The following is a 15,554-nucleotide window of genomic DNA, read 5'->3' on the forward strand; positions in this document are numbered from 1 at the left end:
TTGCATCTGCACCAGAGCTCCCCTGACAGTTTTTGTGGTTTTTACAGTCAGATTTTCTTTTTTATTTTATTTTATTTTTTAAAGTCTTTCCCCTCCGTTAATCTATGATACAAACAGGAAAAACTGACTCTGCATAATGTGGTGGCAAAATATACGAAGTAAAACAGTATTTTTTCTTTATTCAGTGATAGTAATTTTTAGATTTTAAATGTAACAATAATAAGCAGATATTTTCAAACATGGTTTTGTTCTAAATTGACCTGTTAATTGACTTTCAGGCAATGTTTAGACTTGGGTTGACCAAACTTACTGACTCTCCAAGCCACATACGATAATCTTCAGAAGTTCAAGAGCTGCAGGGCATGCCTTCCAGGGCTTGAGGCTTCAGCCCTGCGGGGCATGCCTGCTGGGGCTCGTGGCTTTGCCCCTGCGGGGCACGCCTGCCAGTGCTTCGGCTCCGGTCCTGCTGAAGCCCCAAGTCCCAGCAGGCATTCCTCAAGTCCCAGCATCCCCCACGAGGGGTTAAAGCCCTGAGAACTCCCTGCCCACAGGGCAGAAGCCCCTATCCCCACCACAAGGCAGAAGCTCCCTCCCGCCATCTGGAAGGCGGAGAATGAGAGGAGGCCAGGGGGGGCTCTGAGATCCGCACTTTAACTGTAAAAGCTGCATGCGGCTTATGAGCCATGGTTTGGCCATGCCTGGTTTAGATACTTTAGTTTACAAATAAAAGAAAAAAATCAAATTTAAGCAAAACATTTATGATAACTGACCTCTTATCTCTATGGGAGCATGATATGATACGAACATATCATACAAGGTAGGTGAAGAGTAAGGGAAAGCACTTGTGTGCAGATATTTTTTTGATAAAGTGAAGGGTGGAAATCTGCCAGATTTAAATATACAACTCTTTGGTGGGAGGAGTAGGGATTTCCTGTTTCTTATAAATGCATTAGCACTTAATAACTGGAAATTTCAATCAGTGGCACAGAGGGAATACTATAAGAATATAATCATAGGAGGGAAATTTTCAAATACATGCCATTGCATGGGGCTCTTCGCTAATACACAAACTAAATTTGGCTTACTAATATTTTAAGAGAAAACACTGAAAATATTTTTTCAACCAGTTGGTGCTTCCCGTGCAGCAGTTGATGCTGGCTTTGTTCCCAACGACATGCAGGTTGGACAGACAGGCAAAATAGTAGCACCAGTAAGTATGGAAATACCTATCTTTTTCATAAGAGAACTGTATGTATTCCTTGTCATTTAATAAAAATATAATCATGTATTTCTAATGTAATGCATATAATGAGTCAAGATTTAATATTGAATCTAGCAGCAGCATCCATTTTTAAGGCACCTTGCATTTTTAAGGTCACAACAGCAGAACTCCTGGTGTAACTTTTTTCCACTTACTGTTCACCTGAAATGTTCTGCAGATTACCTCAGATGTCTGTGTGAATACTTTGCATCTTTCAAGGAGAAGTCATTGACCTACTGAATGCCATCATTGCTGGCATTGTCGTCTTCTTCTGTGGATGATCTAACTTTGTTAACTAGTAATTTTGTAGCTAGGCACTTTAGTGTGCATATGAGGAACAGCTCTGTAATGACGTGGTGTTCTAAGCTCTTAGGTAACTCTTACTGAATTGTTGCACTGTGTGCTAAGCAAAGCTTGTGCAACAGATGAAAATGCCAGAACATCAAGCATCACAGAGCCTGTTGGATTACAAGTTTATGGGAGATAAATAAGGAATGTTGACTATATTGCAAAGTGCTATTTCAGGGACATCTCAGCTGTGAAATGGTTTATAAATGTCAAGGATTATGGAAGCATTAGAGTGCATTCTAGAGACAAGGGCTCTAGTTTGTGTTTTTTCAGCTTTTTTGATCTTCAGCCCTAGAGGCAGTTATGAAAAGTTGGAATAGAAAAGACTAATTTTTGGAGGGAGAAGGCTCATTCCAGATGACTGGTCACATCACCAACTTGTAAAAGGTATAAGAAACTCATATAGTCTTGGTGACCATAGTTAAATTATCAAAATAACTTGGAGTGAATAGACGAGGCTTACTATTTTATCAATAAATGAATCTTAATTGACGCAACCATGTGGATGTAAATGAGACAGTTAAGAAACCTTTTATCAGCGTTTTGCTATATTTACTCTTATTTCTTTAAATGCTTTTAAAAATAAGCAGTTGTATAGAGCAATTAAAACTTAAAACTTTTTTTTAATTGAAAGAATTGTTCCACGTTAGCTGTAGTCCCAAATCAAAGGTCAAAAATGCAATATACTGTAATTTACAGATACATTTTAAAAATAGTTGATGTAAACTGGAATTTAACCAAACTGAACTGATAGTAAAAAGGTTAGAGTTACTAATTTGAAGAAAGAATCTTGTACCATAATGCTTGCATACCGTAGGCCATGTCTACACTACGAAAGTACTCTGATTTTACAGAAGTCGATTTTTGGGAACAGATTGTATAAAGTAGAGTGCATGTGTCCACACTAAGCACATTAATTGGGTGGTGTGCGTCCACGGTACCATGTCAAGGGTCGACATTCCGAGTGGTGCACTGTGGGTAGCTATCCTACAGTTCCCGCAGTCCCTGCTGCCCATTGGAATTCTGGGCTGAGCTCCCAATGCCTGATGGGACCAAAAATTTGTCATGGGTGGTTATGAGTAAATGTCGTCAGTCAACCCTCCCTCCCTCTGTGAAAGCAACAGCAGAAAATCATTTCGCGCCCTTTTCCCTGGATTGCCTGAGCAGGTGCAATAGCACGGCAAGCGTGGAGCCCGTTCAGCTCACTGCAGCAGTTATGACCATTGTAAACACCTCGCGTGTTATTGTGTAGTTTATGCAGAACCAGCACCTGAAAAACCAGGCGAGGAGGCGATGGCACCGTGGTGATGAGGACACAAACACAGATTTCTCTAAAACCGTGGTCTCCAGCAATTTGGAGATCATGGTGTTACTGGGGCAGGCTCATGCTGTGGAACGCTGATTCCGGGCCCGGGAAACAAGCACAGAGTGGTGGGACTGCATTGTGTTGCAGGTTTGGGATGATTCCCAGTGGCTCTAAAACTTTCGCATGCATAAGGGAACTTTCATGGAACTTTGTGACTTGCTTTCCTCTGCCCTGAAGCGCAAGAATACCAAGATGAGAGCAGCCCTCACAGTTCACAAGCGAGTGGCAATAGCCCTGTGGAAGCTTGCAATGCCAGACAGCTACTGGTCAGTTGGTAATCAATTTGGAGTGGGCAAATCTACTGTGGGGTTGCTGTGATCCAAGTAGCCAATGCAATCATTGAGCTGCTGCTATCAAAGGTAGTGACTCTGGGAAATGTGCAGGTCATACTAGATGGCTTTGCTGCAATGGGATTCCCTAACTGTGGTGGGGCTATAGACAGAACGCATATCCCTATCTTGGGACCGGACCACCAGGGCAGCCAGTACGTAAACCGCAAGGGGTACTTTTCAATGGTGCTGCAAGCACTGGTGGATCACAAGAGACGTTTCATCAACGTGGGATGGCTGGGAAAGGTTCATGATGCTCACATCTTCAGGAACTCTGGTCTGTTTAAATGGCTGCAGGAAGGGATTTACTTCCCAGACCAGAAAATAACTGTTGGGGATGTTGAAATACCTATAGTTATCCTGGGGACCCAGCCTACCCCTTAATGCCCTGGCTCATGAAGCCATACACAGGCACCCTGGACAGTAGTAAGGAGCTGTTCAGCTATAGGCTGAGCAAGTGCAGAATGGTGGTAGAGTGTGCATTTGGATGTTTAAAGGGTCGCTGGTGCAGTTTACTGACTCGCTCAGACCTCAGTGAAATCAATATTCCTGTTGTTATTGCTGCTTGCTGTGTGCTCCACAATCTCTGTGAGAGTAAGGGGGAGATGCTTATGGTGGGGTGGGAGGTTGAGGCAAATCGCCTGGGTGCTGAATATGCGCCACCAGACACCAGGGTAGTTAGAAGAGCACAGCAGGAAGCGCTGCGCATCAGAGAAGCTTTGAAAATCAGTTTCTTGACTGGCCAGGGTACTGCGTGACACTTCTGTTTGTTTCTCCTTGATGAAAAACTGCCCCATTTGTTCCCTCTAAATTCCCTGTAAGCCACCCGCCCTCCCCCCTTCGATCACAGCTTGCTTGCAAAGGAAATAGTCACTATCGTTTAAAAATCATGTGTTCTTTATTAATTGATTATAAAAATAGGGAGATAGCTCACAAGGTAGCCCCGGTGGGGTGTGGGAGGAGGGTAGGAGGGAAGGAAAAGGCCACTTTAAAACTTCTTGAATGACAGCCTTGTGTTGCATGGGCTGTCCACTGGGGTGGAGTGGTTGGGTGCCCGGAGCCTCCCGTGCCGCGTTCTTGGGCGTCTGGGTGAGGAGGCTATGGAACTTGGGGAGGAGGGAGGGCGGTTAAACAGGGGCTGCTGTTCATGAACCTCCACCAGATGCCGGAGCATGTCCATTTGATCCCGCAGCAGCCTCAGCGTTGCCTCATCCCTCCTCTGATCTTCCTGCTGCCACCTCTCGTCATGTTCATCGGCCACTTTCCTCTACTCTGCTATTGTGTCCCTCTGCACATTCTGCTGAGCTGTCAGTGCTGGATGACTGCATGAGCTCAGAGAATATTTCATCGCACGTGTGTTTTTTTTTCGCCACCTTATCTGAGATAGCCTTTGGGATGGAGGAGGGAGGCTTGAAACATTTGCAGCTGCTGGAGGAAAAAAAGGGAGTGAAGTATTTGAAAAGATACATTTTACAGAACAATGGCTATACTCTTTCACGATGAACAACACTATTCACATTACATAGCACATGATTTTGGTACAAGGTCGCATTTTGCATCTTCTATTGAGTGCCTGCGGCTTTGGTATTAGAGTTCACACACGCAGTGCCGGGCAACAGAATTTGGCTTGCAGGCGGCCATGGTAAGCCGTAATCTTCCGGCTTCTGCAGCCTTCAGAACAGCAGCGCCCTCCTCTCCCATACCAAGCAAAGCACGTTGAGTTGGCCATTTAGTCCTGCAGTTTTCCTGTTAACATGCAGCAGTAGAAACCAAACTAACCCCCCTCTTCCCCCATCCAATTCTCTGGAATAATTGCTTTACCCCTCACCCCACTGTGTAGCTGGTATCAGGGAAGATCCCTGCTAGCCAAACGTGAACAGCTCAGCACCAAGGCTCCTCTTTTCCCCCCTCTCCGCCACCACGTGGCTAACTGCGGGGAGGATTTATTTTCAGCCACAGGCAAACAGCCCAGTAGGAATGGCCACCTCTGAATGTCCCCTTAATTAAATTCCCCTATTTCAACCAGGTTACCATGAATGATATCACTCTCCTGAGGATAACACGGAGAGATAAAGAACGGACGTTGCTTGAATGCCAGCAAACACCGGGACCATACGCTGCCAGGCTTTGTCATGCAGTGATACCAGATTACTTGCTACTAGCATGGCGTGGTAAAGTGTCCTACCATGGAGAACGGAATAAGGCTGCTCTCCCCAGAAACCTTCTGCAAAGGCTTTTAGAGTACCTCTAGGAGAGCTTCATGGAGATGTCCCTGAAGGATTTCCGCTCCATCCCCAGACACGTTAACAGACTTTTCCAGTAGCTGTACTGGCCACGAATGCATCCCAAGTCCTCAGGGCCACTTAATCATTAAAAAACGTTTGCTTTTATAATTGTATTATATTTAAAAAGGTACACTCACCAGAGGTCCCTTCTCCGGCTTGGTTGGGTTGGGAGGGTATTTGGGTCAGGATGATAAAAAGATCCTGGCTGTCAGGGAGAATGGTGTGCTGTGTGCGCTCCTCAAGCTTGTCCTCCTCCTCCTCATCTTCTGTGTCCGCAAAATCCTCAGGCATGGCACAGAGTACCCCATCATCAGAGTCCACGGACAGGGGTGGGGTAGTGGTGCCGGCCCCCCTTAGAATTGCATGCAGCTCAGTGTAGAAGCAGCATGTCTGGGGCTCTGTCCTGGAGCGTCCGTTTGATTCTTTGGTTTTCTGGTATGCTTGTCTGAGCTCCTTAAGTTTCACACGGCACTGTGTTGCGTCCCTGCTGTACCCTCTGTCCCTCATGGCATTGGAGATTTTTTGAAATATTTTGCATTTCATCTTTTGGAACGTAGTTCTGATAGCACGGATTCCTCTCCCCATACAGCGATCAGATTTAGTACCTCCCATTCGGTCCATACTGGAGCTCTTTTTCTATTCTGGGACTGCATGGTCATCTGTGCTGATGAGCTCGCCTGGCCAAGCAAGAAATGAAATTCAAAAGTTCCCGGGGCTTTTCTTGTACACCTGGCCAGTGCATCCGAGTTCAGATTGCTGTCCAGAGTGGTCACAATGGTGCACTGTGGGATAGCTCCCGGAGGCCAATACCTTCGAATTGCGTCCACACTAACCCTAATTCAAAATGGCAATGTCGATTTCAGCGCTAATCCCTCTTTGGGGAGGAGTACAGAAATCGGTTTTAAGAGCCCTTTATGTCGAAAAAAATGACCTTTTTGTGTGGATGGGTGCAGGGTTAAATCGATTTAATGCTGCTAAATCCGACATAAACTCATAATGTAGACCAGGCCTTAGATGTGAAGGTCTAAAAATGCATGTACTTGACCTCTTATGAATCTTTCCTACTGAAAGTTAACTAGTTTAAGCTTGTAGTCACTTCAGTTCTTTAGCTAGAGAGTGTGTCTTTGTAGCTGAAGAGGAGGTTCACCTAGAAAAGTAATATAATTGGATTCTCTGAAATAGAATAAAGGAGTACTGGATACCGAACAGTCATCGGAAAGGGATGACTGCAACCTTTGCTATGAAGACAGTTTAGCAGGAACCTATAGTACCTTATATTCTGAAAGTTTTTACTTGAATGCAGTCACAAAGTATTCTTGTATATTAACTAATCACATTACTCGACTTCTTAGTTTTCCACTCAGATTAGATAGAATTGAATTCTGACTTAAATCATGCATAGCTGTATTTGTTGTAAAAAGCAGGAAATGACTCTGCTACAAGAAACTGTTGGAGTGTGAGATGTCTGTGGTTTTCTGTGCTTTTTAGTTTCTAAAGGGGAAAGTGTTTCAGTGTATGCTTTAGCTATTCTATTTATAGCTGCTTGCATAGCCCCAGTGCGGGACTGGGATGGATCTGGAATTGGGTTTGTTGTTTAAGGACTAGGAAGGAGGAGACTAATTCTGAGAGCTTAGAGGCAGACGAAGAAGTGTGTGAGTCTTGCTTCTTATTGCCTGCTAATGTGGGGGAGGTGCTTTCGTCCTGTTAATTGGTGAAGCAGGGAATGCTTTGAGATACTTCTTTTTCTCTCCTTATTTTTTTTTCCTGTGAATGTAATGAGAGGGGAGAAATTTTGGTCCTTGACCCTTAATTTTTCCTTGGCTGACTGACTACAGATTTAAGAACCCAGCTTAGCTAGGCATCACGGGACACACTGTGAATCCCCACAGCCTTATGAGTTTTTTTTTTTTTTTTTTTTGCACAGTTAAGAGCTTTTCTGAAATGCTAATATGCTAATACATGACCATATGGCCAATTGTATTGTTTTTTAAACACACATTCTTCTTGGAATGTTCCTAGAAAACTTCCATAAAACCTTTCACTTTTCTTCAGTGACTGGAGAAATTAGTTGAATAAGAAACTCAAATACAAATTTCAGAGTAGCAGCCGTGTTAGTCTGTATTGGGAAAAAGAAAAGGAGGACTTGTGGCACCTGAGAGACTAACCAATTTATTTGAGCATAAGCTTTTGTGAGCTACAGCTCACTTCATCAACCTGTCATTATGCAAGGCACTGAAGTTAGATTTCCACTCCATATGGCTAACTTCAGTGCCTTGCATAATGACAGGTTGATGAAGTGAGCTGTAGCTCACGAAAGCTTATGCTCAAATAAATTTGTTAGTCTCTAAGGTGCCACAAGTACTCCTTTTGTTTTTGCGAATACAAATGTTCCATTATAGACATGAGACTTAGCTCTGTGCAGTATATTACATGGTACACTTTAACTTTCACAATAGCTTTGTGTTTGTAAAATCATGTATTTTCATTCTTGAGTTTCGTGCATTTTCTGGTTGACTGGAGCTTTGGTAATGGTGCTCTTGTATAGTTTTGAGTTGTTGTCCCAGATTTTTTAAGACATTGGGGTTTATTACTTTAGTTTAATGTAGACTTTGTTACTGTTGATTCCAAATGTCTGTTACACTAGCAGTATTTTCCTGAAACTCTTGATATCGAAATAAAAACTCCCCTACTGGGCATTTAAGTTTATGGATAAGGAGGCAAGTTGTGTTAAGATTATCTGTGAACTCAGAGAATATTGTTAGGCATAAGCAGTAGCATGTGTCTGCTGAATCTTAAGCTAAAATTCTTCTCTCTAATTGAAAAATCCTATATATCCAATTTAGTTTAATATTAGTGACATGAAACCTTATTTTGTGTTCTTTGCTTTAAGAATATGTTGTTTACAAAAAGACGCTCATCTTCTATTACATTGACCATGTAAAAATTCTGCTAATGGATGGAATTTGTTCCTTAAAATAAGTACCATGTGCTGTCCCTGTTTTACTAGGGTTTTTTTTTTCTTTTTCTTTTTTAACTATCTTTAGGACACTCAAGTTAAATGGTTTTGGATACTCAATTTGTTAAAGGTCTTTTTGTGAATGTCTGAATATTTATTAGACTTTTTTAGATTATTGTAAATATTCATTAAACTAATATAGTTGGGAAAATTTACTGCATTCCCAACCAGGTGAACTTATTCTTGCAGAACTGATAAGGGAATTTGGTTCTGAAGCAGAGACTTCAATTTACGTAATTAAAATATACCCCCCTGCATAGATGTCCACAAAAAAATAGTGTGTAGGTAAATAAAATACTGTTTTTATCAACTGTTTAGATACATGAAAACAAGTACTTATGTCCCATTTATGATAGTATCCCACTTAGAAAAGAACACCTTGGTGTTTCATGGAGATTTGAGCTATTAGCATTAGCAGAGTTGCTGTCCTATAATGGTGTGTAGACTTGTTCTTGAACTGACACATGGCAGGATTTTCTATCAAGTACAGAATTTTCAGTCTAGCATTTAATTATCAAAGCTATTGAATTTTGAAGCTGTTAAACTTGTAAGCTCCTACATAGAGGGCATAGGAGGGCCAGCAAATTGTTGTAAACCTTATATAATGTCCTGCAAAACTTTGAAGTTGAGGTGGCTGGATGAGGGTTAGAGAAGCTATAGGAGAGGCAGGTGATGTGGCCTTCCAGCCTTAAAGATCTGCAGGAAAGAGATCAGCAGGTCCCACAGAGGTTTGGTGCCCCTCTGCTACTCTTTAGCTATCGTCTTCACAATGGCCACATAGTTTCTACAAGAGCTGTGCTGCCATTGGCTAGGCCTTCCATTTCTCTGGGCAAATGTGAGGGGATACAAGTCCAAAGACATACTCTGATGCTGCTTTAGGTATTCAAAGGGAGAATATGGTATCCCTTAGTTTCTCCCCCTCTTGCTCCTGACTTTGTCTCCTGAAACTCTATGGGAGCCTGCTTCCTCTGTAGATGCTGAAACTGTTCTTCTAGCAAATGCTGGGAGAGATGATTCTAAGGAGAGCAGCATGTCCTCTGCTTGAAGGAGTCCTCTCTAGTTTTAAATGGCAAGTGGAGTGGTCCTTGGGAAAACCATGAAAGCTGCCCCTTCAGAATCTAAAATGATCTCACTACTAAGAAGAAGCTATCCATTTGCCCTTTCGTTCCATTATCTCCTCTTGGGACTACCCTAAAACTCCTCTCTCTTTGATATTGACACTTTTCATATACTTGTAGATAATTGTTCTGTACTCATTAGCTGTCATGTATCCAAACTATTCAGTGGGATTTTTTTCCAGTCTTTTCTTGCAAGTTCTCCCATCCCCTTAATCATTTTTGTTGCTCTAATAACAATAATTAATAATAATAATAAAAAAACCCCTACCAAAACAATTTTCCAGTGCACATATTTCCCCCCTCTGCAGGGGAGGATTGGAACAAATGTGACTCATGCATAGTCACATTGCTTAATGCACTACTGGAAGATGCTCAGATACTGTGGTGATGAACATGATATAAAAACCTAAATACAATCGAGTAGAACTCCAGTTTCAGCTCCCAGCTTATCCACATCTTTTGCCTAGAAATTGATGCAGTACACTACGTGCAGTCTCTTCAGTGTTGAATAGAGAACGACCTCTTTATAAAAAAACAAACAGGTTGGATTTTCTTTTTTCAGCCACCATATGCTATATAGGCTGCTCTTTGATTTTGTTATACACCAAGGCACCTGGGTCTCTTTCCATTATTGCGTGAAATATCTCCTCCTAACAATCTCTGGAGTGAGATTATTTTTCCTTAACTATGATAGGTTGCATTTTTCTGTGTTGAAACTCACTTTATTTCATGATCCTTTTTCTAACCTCCTTAGACACATTTTATATTATTTCACAGCTGGGGTAGGGAGAGTGTGGCTAACTGGGGTCCCAAAATCTCTGTGTTGGGAATGTGGGTCCTCAGGTACCCCAGTGACCTATTCCACTCCACTTTTGGAATGTATGGAGCAGGTAGCCTCACCTCCAGAGGTACAGCCTATAATAAGACTCCAGGTGTGCCAGAGAGATAACAGTGAGCAACATCAGGGGAGAGGTGGAGTGGGTAGCCAGGATTCTCTGACCCTAGGACTTCAGGTGCTACTATAATTATGAGCCAAATCAGCTGGAAGGAAGAATTTAATCTGAAAAATATGAATGATTGGGAATTGTTTAAGAATACTTTACTAGATACATCAAAAGCCACAGCTGAGGAAGAAGGCTATATTGGTTAAAAAACTGACCTGGTTTAGAGGGGAAGTAAAGGCAGATGTATATAAAAAAGGAAGAAAGGGGAAGTTGATAGTAATGAATATAAATCAGAAGCTAGGGATTGTAGAAAATTGATAAGAGAAGCAAAGGAACACAAGGAGAGAGATGTGGCCAGCAGAGATAAGGATAATAAGCTTTTAAAAGTGTATTAGGAACAAAAAGAATTCTAACAGTGTTATTGGTCTGTTACTAGATGGAAATGTTAAATTATCAATAATGCAGAAAAGCCAGAAGTGTTCAATGAATATTTCTGTTTTGTATTTGTGGGGAAAAAGAGATGTAACACACACTTTTAATTCCTCTAGTATCTTGGGAGGAGGTTAAACAGCACCTACTGAAGTTAGACATTTTAAAGTCAGCTGGTTCAGATAACTTGTTTCCAGGAGCTTTCTTGGTACTGCACAACATTTTGATTAACAAACTAGAACTATATAAAATTAACATAGGCACATGTTAAATGGATTAAAAACTGGCTAACTGATAGGTCTCAAAATGCAATTATAAACAGAGAATCATCATAGATCTGGTGTGTTTCCAGTAGTGTCCCACAAGGATTGGTTCTTGGCCCTTTGCTATTTAACGTTTTTATCAGTGATTCTGGAACAAAACCTAAAATCATCACTGATAAAGGTTTCAGATAATGCAAAAACTGGAGGAGTAGTAGATAATGAAGAGGGTTAGGCCACTGATGGAGAGCAATCTGGATTGCTTTGTAAGCTTGGCGGAAGCAGACAATATGCATTTTAATATGGCTAAATGTATACATCTAGGCAAAAAGAGTGTAGCCCATACTTACAGGATTGTGGACTCTATCCTGGGAAGCAGTAACTCTTTAAAAAAAAAAAAAAGAAAAGAAAAAAAGGGGGGGGGGGCGTGTCTTGGTAGATCAGCTGACTGAGATCCCAACGTGATGCTATGGCCAAAAAGGATAAACTAATGTGATCCTTGGATGCATAAATAACAGGAATCTCCAGACAAGTATATTATTTTACCTCTGTATTTAGCACTGGTTGACCACGAAGTATGCTGGTATATTGGAGAGGGCTCAAAGAAGAGCCATGAGAATGATTAAAGGATTAGAAAACATGTCATGTGGTGATAGCCTGACGGAGCTCAATAAAGAGAAGATTAATGGGTGACTTGATTACAGTTGATAAGTACCTACATTGGTAACAGATATTTAATAATCGGGCCTTCAGTCTAGCAGAGAAAGATGTAACATGATCCAATGGCTGGTTGTGGAAGCTGGACCAATTTAGACTGGAAATAATGTAGACATTTCTAACAGTGATAGTAATTAACCACTAGAACAATTTACCCAGGGTCATGGTGGCTTCTCCATCACTGACAATTTTACAAAACATTCAATTTTGATTCAAAAAGATATGATCTGGGAATTATTTGGAGGCAGTTCTGCAGCCTTTTTTATGCAGGAGGTCAGACTAGATGATTACAGTGGTCTCTTTTGGCCTTGGAATCTATGAATAATTTTGTCATTGGTGGTTGCAACTAATATTTCAGAAGAAAAATAATGACAAGATTAAGTGGGAGAGAGAAAGCAGGAAGTTCAGAAAGTTACTTAGGGATAATAGTTGAAACCCATTAAATGAGAGTTTGCAATGTGATGTGATAGCATAAACAGCTTTTGTTGCTGAGGATTGTGTATGTTGAGACACGTCACAGAGCAGAGGTAATAATCCTTTATGGCTCTGGTGTGACCACTTCTAGAGTACTGCACTCAGGTCTGAGCACAGCCTGTAAAACCCTGGCCCTGTTGAATTTGATGGCAAAGCTTCCATCGATTTGGACGGAGCCAGGATTTTACCCCATATTTCCAAAAATACATTATCATCAGGTTGGAGGAACTTCACAAAACATTTATCTAGCTTATGGGAGCGATTGATTTAGGTGGGAAAAAGTGAATGAGCTAAATAGGTATAGTTTAATACAGCGGTTCTCAACTGGGGGTACGCGGCCCCCGGGGGGAGCCATGAGCAGGTTTCAGGGAGTCCACCAAAATAAACCAGTGAGCAGGCACAGCATCAGACTCACTGGGGTACAGGGCAGAAAGCCGAAGCCTGAGCCCTGCTGTGTGGGTCTGAGGCCGAAGCCTGAGCCCTGCTATGTGGGTCTGAAGCCAAAAACTGGGCAACTTAGCTTCACGGGTCCCTCTGGGGCACTGGGCAGTGTTCCCTCTATTTTTTGCCACCCATGTGCAGAATGAATTTTGTTATGTGCACCAATATGGAGGTGATACATCATCTTCATATTGGTGCACATAACAAAATTCATGGGGGTGGGCTGGGGCAGAGGGGTTTGGAGTGTGGGAGGGGTCTCAGGGCTGAGATGCAGGGGTGTGAGGGCTTTGGGGTGGGGCTGGGGATGAGCGGTTTGGGGTGCAGGAGGATGCTCCGGGCCTACAGCGGGGAGAGAGGACTCCCCCCAGCTCTGTCTCCTACAGCAGCATCTGCACTGGAGGGGAGTGGTGCCTTTCCCTGCCGCAGCAGCTCCGGGGCTGGGTCTGCAGGATAGGCGCCCCTCCCCTGGCTGCAACAGATCTGGGCTGTGGCTGGGGGCCGGCCGGGTTCCCTGAGTGCCTGTGTGGTGCTAAATAGGCTGCTGCGTGGCCGCATAGCTTACAGGGAATTTAGGCTCCAGGCAGTTGCCCTGCTTGCTACCTCCTAACGTTGGCATGGGCTTTTAATCTACTGGATATGCAGAAAAACAGTTGTGGCATAGGTGGGCTGTGGAGATTTTTATAGCATGTTGAGGGGGGGCTCAGAAAGAAGAAGGTTGAGAATCCCTGGTTTAATAGATGTGACTAAGGGTGGGATCTAAGTCTAAAATATTTGAAGGGCACAAACACCAAGTATGGAGAAGAATAACTTGGCACTTGAGTACATTTCAGAATTAACTTGGATTAAGGTAGGGTATGAGTTTAAAGCACAAATATTATGCAGATATTCTCATTCCATGTGTAGACAAACCCTTAAGTGTGGTACATCCCATATAACTAGGAATAACAGAACGAATTTGAGAAAGTGAAAATGGAGTCTGAATAGTAGGGAAACATTTCCTGGTGCTGAGATACATTAGTTAGTGGAATAGTCTCCCCAGGGGAGTGGTGGAAGCTCCATCACTTTGGGCATTTAAAGGAAGGCTGGACAAAAAAAATGAAAATCTACTTTTCTGTGCAGCACTGCACTAGCCAATCTCTCCTTCATGCGATGCATCACACTTTTCTGACTGTTTTATACAGTCCATCTAAGTTAATGTCATATACTTCAAAGCTGCTTTATTGCATTCTTTTAATCTGCTAATTCCATTATTAAACCAGGGGAAAAACAGGAATGGAATATTTTGTGTAGTCTGATTTATTCTTTATATTAATGGCTCATGGTTCTGTTACTCAAGTGCTTACAAATTCTTTTCTCAATATTTATTCCATTATTTTCCTTGGGATTATTTACTTGTCCCATCTGGTGAATGGTATCTATTAGACTTGTTCTCTTTTTTTTGTGGGGGAGGTTGGTACCATGTCGTCTTTATTCCAGTATTCATGTTCTTTCTCAGATCTCTGACTCCCTTTCAAAGTAATTGCTAACAGTAAGTGAACTAGTTAATTCCCTTAGGTCCCTAGGCTGCATGTCATCTGGACCTCCTTATTTGTACGTACTCACTTTTTTTATAGTATTCCCCCTACTTGCTTATCAACAGCTATATGGACAAAATTTTCATTACTTCCTGATAGTCCATAGGTACAAGAGCATACTGAGATAGCTAAAGTTTCAGTAATCGAGCACATGGTGAATTACTTGTGTTCTCACACCTATAGTTAGCTTCTTTGTGGGAGTGTGTTATTTGTGCATTACATTTGGGTATTTTATTAACAGACCAGCAGACGCACTTGTTATTGTATAAATGGTTGAGTTGAGGTCATTGGGTAGTTAGCAGATGGGAATAGCTTTGGGAAAAATGGCGATGCTTAGGAAATTTGTTTTTTGGACTGTCTCCTCTGAAAATTCACTAGTGTTGAAAAGTAGCTCTGTAGCAGCGAACTTTAAAGAGATGTTTGTATGCAGCTGGGACTGAATTTACAGACTACCTTTCTTTGACTTGCTAAAAAGCTAAAGATTGACAATCCTTTCATCCTGCATTATCCAGCATTGCTTTTAACTCCAAGAGAACTGTGTTCACAAATTGATGCTCTGTTCCTTTGGGGTTGGTGCAGAAACATTAAATTGTACTAAAATATTCATATGTGAGTGCATTTAGCTGAAAGCAATTGATGTGCAGTTCCCAAGAGAGCAGAAAGAAATGCTGTATGGCCCTGTACTCCAGCAGACACCTTAAGCATGCTTCTTAAGAGTAATTACATGCCCTGGCTGATCAAAGTCCATAAAGGTTCTTTAAGTGAAAAAGATTAGGACTGGATGGAACTGCAATACTTTGTGTACTGTTTAATAACCCTCTGCTACTTGAATGCAAGATATTCAACAACCTCACTATTTAGTACATTTTTTTGGAACAATTGTCTGATACACAGTGTAATATATAACTAGTGTCAAGCCATAAAACATTTTATTGGGTTAATAGCTTGTAATTGGAAGGGATCCTTCGTGTGAAGTAACTCTCATAACTAAG

The 15,554-nt window shown here is 42.0% G+C and overlaps 1 protein-coding gene across 3 annotated transcripts in view; it reads left to right on the forward strand.

The window, feature by feature from the left end:
* Positions 1–15,554, forward strand: part of ETFA (electron transfer flavoprotein subunit alpha) — a 71,236-nt gene that overhangs the window by 13,497 nt on the left and 42,185 nt on the right. For all 3 annotated transcript variants that reach the window (XR_006284286.1, XM_027830503.2, XM_007068362.3), the window contains exon 9: positions 1,128–1,210. Coding sequence is in view for 2 of the 3 variants with exons in the window: in XM_027830503.2 (XP_027686304.1) it covers positions 1,128–1,210 (83 nt within the window). In the remaining variant the exon portion in view is untranslated. The remainder of the gene's footprint in view (positions 1–1,127; positions 1,211–15,554) is intronic.

This window comes from Chelonia mydas, chromosome 10 (assembly GCF_015237465.2).
Source record: "Chelonia mydas isolate rCheMyd1 chromosome 10, rCheMyd1.pri.v2, whole genome shotgun sequence".
NCBI classification, from domain to species: domain Eukaryota; kingdom Metazoa; phylum Chordata; order Testudines; family Cheloniidae; genus Chelonia; species Chelonia mydas.